Genomic DNA, 5,387 nt, shown 5'->3' on the forward strand with positions numbered 1-5,387 from the left:
TTACATTGAAAAATAAATTTCGCCATATTTTCACCATTCAAGACCCATTCCATGTGTTTCAGTTTTTCTTACCATTGATTGGAACAATCAAAGTTATGGAGAAGTGAACGTCCTCTTACATGTTTTCTGATGGGACGGGGCTGACAATAATGTCAAGTATGTTTTGTTTTTTTTCCTGAACATTAACCGAAGGCCTGTATAACGAGAAGAATCACACACACACACAACTCACGGGACAAAAAGTGAAGAGTCACCGAAAACTACTAAGCGAGTGGTGATAAAAACATCTGTCTGCAACACACACACACAGAAACTCTGCAAAACTTTTAGTCTTTTTTATGTGGAATAGTGACGTCACTTTCCATGAAGTCCTTTTTACTGTTTCGTATCGTTGTGCTGTGGCACAAACTGGTGCTGCTGGAAAGAAACCTTGTCACTTCCATTTTCAGACTTAAATTTTTTTCTGACCTGGCAGGCTTTCTTGGCTTGTCTGCAGCTGCTCATGTGTCAGACATGTGGCAGGGCGAGATGTTGAGGCGCAACGCTCACACGAGTCATCGTCCCTTCTAGTGCCTGAAAGGAAAACGTGCTACTTAGGAAACTGTTTTCTTCCCACCTAGATCTGCCTCCTTCCTGTCCAGCCTCATGTATGGCTCAAAGGCTGAGGAGCCGCAGCCGTAGGCGGACGTCAGTTCGTGATGAGCGCCCCCCAGAAGCGGCATGGAGAAGCATAGGGAGTGGGGGGGTGGGACGCCCAACCGCGGCGACGACGGGGTACCGCCCAACGATGGGAGAGAGAGCCCAAACGTGCCTCCTGGTAGGGAGCTGGGAGGAGTGCTGCTGCTGATGCCAGGGGAGGTGGAGGAGCCTCCTCCTGGGCTGCTTAGCAAGGAGCCGTTTGTTGAGTGCACTGGAGGCCCCAGGAGGGCGTTGGGAGGCGGGGCAGGGCCCGACAGGAGGCGACCCTGCTCCAGGAGACGCAGAATGTTGCAGGTAGCTAAAGACTCGGACGTGGAGGAGGAGCGCTTGTCTGAATCCTTGGTGGTGTCCTTCTTCTGTTTGGTCCGACGGTTCTGAAACCACACTTTGACCTGCAGAAACACAACCAAACAGAAGAGTTGTTTTTCTACGGCGCTTTCCTTGTCTTCTGAAGACGTTTCTCATCTGAAGCGCTTTCTCTGCTCACAGAAACAATTGATCAAATTTAAATCACCCCCGTGACAAATGGTTTTACAATTTACACAAATGGTGATTTATAAATCTTTATGTGGTTACTTACATAAAGTCCTGTAATTTTCTCAAGCATCATTAGTGGTAAACGGTAGCACTTCCCGCAGTAAGATAATGGTATATCTGTTTAAAAAACTGGCAGTGATGTAAAGGTTTATTTTTAAAAAGCATCTGGATGAACCATGAAAACAACATTTGAGACTAGAATTATTTTCTAACAGCAGTGAGTCCTTTCAGTCTTGGCTCCACTTGGACTAGCCGTTCGCTCGTCAGTCTGGTCAGAATTCAACTCCACTTCATCATGTTGAGGCTATTTAAAAAGTTATCTACAACAAGTTAGATATTTATTGTTAAAACCATTCTAGAAAACAAAACTCACTCCAAACAACTTGAACTATCCTTTTTGGGTATGTTGAGGTTTATTTTAATGAAATGTATGTTTTACTGGAGACGAAGGAAAACAGGAAGTTGACTGTGCTGTTTGCATTTCTAAAAAAAATAATGCTTTTTTAACATTCAGACTTGTGCAGAGAAAAGTTATTAAATATGTATTCTAACAACACAACTCATGTTGTTTATGTTAGCCTATTTACTTGCTCAAAATCAGCTTTTGTCAGATAATTTCTACTTCTTTGTGCTCATTTCAGCTTCTTTCAGCCTAATTGTGCAAGCTCTTTCTGCTTTCTTATGCTAATTTAAACTTGTTCTACATTTTCAATTACCTTTTTAGAAATGTTTTAGCTAATTTCAGCTTTTTCAGATAAATTCATTTTTTTAATTGGTCATTTCTGCTACTTTCAGCCTAATTAACTTTTTTCTGCTAGTTTCAGCTTTTTCTGCTATTTCAGCTACTATTATACTATACAAGCTGTTATGAAAATCTTAGCTTTTTTAGCTAATTCCATATTTTTTAGCTCATTTCAGCTTTTTTCACTTCCTTCTCGTAGGTTAAGTTTCTTTCAATTTTTTTGGCTACTCTTCCAATATTTTTTTGCAAATTTTAGCTTTTTTAGCTGATTTTCTAATTTTTGTGCTTATTTAAACCTAATTCAGCACATGTGTTTTTTCTGCTTTCTTCTGCTAATTTAGGCTTGTTCTTTCATTTCAGCTACATTTCAGCATGTTTTTTTAGCTAATTTCAGCTGTTTTTCTGCAAGTTCTTCTGCAATAAGCATTCACACTGCATTTTCACAGGAAATGTAATTTCTCTAATTGCATGAACTTCCACTCCAGGCCCGCCATCAGGACAGCAAATTTAGGAGTTTTACGTTGTGAGCCATCACACCAGCAAGCGCACGTAAGCTCAGTGAACTCTACCTGTCCCTGTTCTCCATGTTTAATTCATGCAGCGCATGTGTGGATGGCTTACAGAGTGAAGGAAGTTGATTGGAGAGTACGGAGGAGCCAGACCGCTGGTCGGAGAACCACCGCAGAGAGGATTCGCATGCATGAAAACAATATACAACGCTGACCTCGATCCAGAGACCTCTGTGTCACTGCAGATTTAATCCATCTCACAGTGACAAAGACAACTTAGCACATCTTATTATTAGATCAAATGTATCCACAAAACTATTGTTTTATTCTTAACAATCAGATTTTTTAGATGACTAGTGTTCATTCTGTGTCCGTCTACGTTGTATAATAAATAAAATCACATAGTAAAATTCAAGTTTTCAAAAACACTAATAAGTTAAATCACAGGGAGGGATATAGTGGGAGGTATGCTGTGGTGTAATAAGATGTTAGGCTGCCTAAGGGGATTTGGTTTCTCTGGATTAGAGTGGGTTTTTAGACTAAGGGTGTCCAATCCTGGTCCTCGAGAGTCACTTTCCTGCATGTTGTAGAGGTGTCTCTGTTCCAACCCTTCTGATTTGAGTGAATGGGTGATTATCAGGCTTCTGCACACCTTTAAGAGGTACACTGTTGAAAAAAAATCCATAAAAAATTACAGTAAAAAACTGTCAAATTACAACAATTTACTCTGAAAATCTTAAGAAATTGTAAAATTCATAGAAAAATACCATAATGTCACAAGCATGTATTTACCCTAAAATTATTCAACCATTGAATTAAGTGTGTTAGAGCAGGCAAACAAACCAAACATGCAGGACAGTGGCCCTCGAGGACCAGGATGAAACACCTGGTAAATAGTAGGAACGATCCAAGATGTTCAAAACTGTTGCCATTAACCAGCAGTCCAGTCTGTTTCTTTGATTTTTATTTCCTAAAACATCTGAGCCAGAGTCGGAGTGAAGTCGTCTTCTGGTTTAAACAAACTCAGACACTGACTGTGACGCGGTAATCAGGTGTAAACCATCATCTCACTCCGCTGTAAAGGCAGGCTCAGCAGGAAGCTAGGTCATGTGAGATGATAGGTTAGCTTACTGACCACGACACGAATAATGGGATCGGAGAAGATTCCCCAGCTCAGAGGAAACAACTGAGTGCAGCAAAGTCTTACGGCGAACACCCAAAGGAGACGCAGATGGTAAGGGAGACAAAAGAAGTTGGGACAAACAGCACAAATGATCTGCGCGGCTTCTTCTCACACCTCTCATTCTACATTTCCTGATCGCTAGTCCTCGAAAAGCATCTCCACGTGCTTTTTACTCATGCGCCATTGGCTTCCAGAACACCCACATCCCATAAAAGGCTTTCACAGCAGATAAAACGCCCAGCCAATCCTTGTCTTTTATCCCCACGCTGTGGGCGTGGCTCCATCCACTGTTCACATTGCAGTCCCAACCTCTGCTGAGATTAAAAACAAGATGTAATGAGAAAGGAAAAAAAAAAAAGAACTCCATGGTGTTTTGCAGGGATTTTATTAGAGGGATGGAAATGATGAGTAGCAAAGAAAGCAATACTGCTTTTGGTACATCTACACTATTGCATGTAAATCCTTTTTAATGGGATCCAGGGTTCAGAGCTGGGGCAGAGCTTACCAAGGGAGATCTGGATCTGCCGTGACCTGCATTTGCCCCGGGCTACGTCCCTGCGGCCTGCGAGGGCACGGTTAGCACGAACAGTACAATGAAAATGATAAGGCTGCAGGGAGGGCTGCGATGTGAAGAAAATGCAACAAAAAGTTACATTTCTTCAACCTTTATTATCAGCAGCATTTGGTTTTGAGTCAAACATCATTATAGTCATTAGATGATAGATATTATCAGACAGTGCATGTCCCCCAAACACAGCCTGCCCAATTTGGAAACCAGAACACTTTTATTTTCCCTACACCACATGCACCCAGCAGACCAAAACCTGCTGGTTCCTACAGAACTCTTTGCAAAGCCCCAACAGATTTTATTTAACCTCTGGAGAAAAAGAAGCAACACCATTAACTACAGTGTGATTTTAATTTACAGTACAAGACTGGATGTGTTTATTGAGATAAGCAGGCAGAAATAAATGTACAGATTTACTTATATATAAGTACACCATAAGAAATTAAATGTTTGCTTTAATTACGTTTGTTGTTTCTATTAAACTTGGATGTTTAAATGGAACGGTAGCTTTGTAATGAGTTTATGAACGACTATGTGTTAATCTTCCAATAAGACATGCTCCAAAATAGTTTAATGCCTGGTAAATTAAATTAATATAAAAAGCACACTGGCACAATCTGTACTCAATCAAAGGAAAAGCACATTTTAAGTCTTCTTAGATTTAGTTGCTATTTCATTTCTTATAGTTTCATATTATAGCTTCAATGCAACAAAAATACCTTACTTTAACTGTTCAAATTTAACTAAAAACAATCAATTCAAGATAAAACAAATATGTAATTCACACAGCACCAAAATTCAATATCTTAGAGTGGGAAAGCCGTTCGGTTCAAATCTTTGTTATTGTGTTGAATAGAATCAAAATCTAGTTTTAAAACGCTCTAAAACGTCAAAGTTTGAAAGTATTTGATGGTATTACTGTGTGCCGCCACATCGTTTATCAAATCAATTCATTTTGATAAACAAAGGTTGGGTTATGCAGGAGGCGCTCCCCATGAAAAGGATGGGGTCGACTGTAGACGTGAGGGGGTGGGGCTGAGGATATTTGATTGAGATGATGAAGCCGACGTACGTGAATACGCACATACAGCTCGCCAACCAATCAAAGGCGTGCAAGTGTGAACCCAATGCGAGTGGGCAAACTGGGCC

The 5,387-nt window shown here is 40.6% G+C and overlaps 1 protein-coding gene across 1 annotated transcript in view; it reads right to left on the reverse strand.

Annotated features, from left to right (window-relative positions):
• Positions 1–414: 414 nt before the first annotated feature.
• Positions 415–5,387, reverse strand: part of vax2 (ventral anterior homeobox 2) — a 74,028-nt gene continuing 69,055 nt past the window's right edge. The window contains exon 3 of the mRNA XM_037675643.1: positions 415–1,091. Coding sequence (XP_037531571.1) covers positions 594–1,091 — 498 coding nt within the window. The 3' untranslated portion in view covers positions 415–593. The remainder of the gene's footprint in view (positions 1,092–5,387) is intronic.

The sequence above is a fragment of the Nematolebias whitei genome, chromosome 1 (assembly GCF_014905685.2).
Source record: "Nematolebias whitei isolate Nwh7 chromosome 1, NemWhi1, whole genome shotgun sequence".
NCBI classification, from domain to species: domain Eukaryota; kingdom Metazoa; phylum Chordata; class Actinopteri; order Cyprinodontiformes; family Rivulidae; genus Nematolebias; species Nematolebias whitei.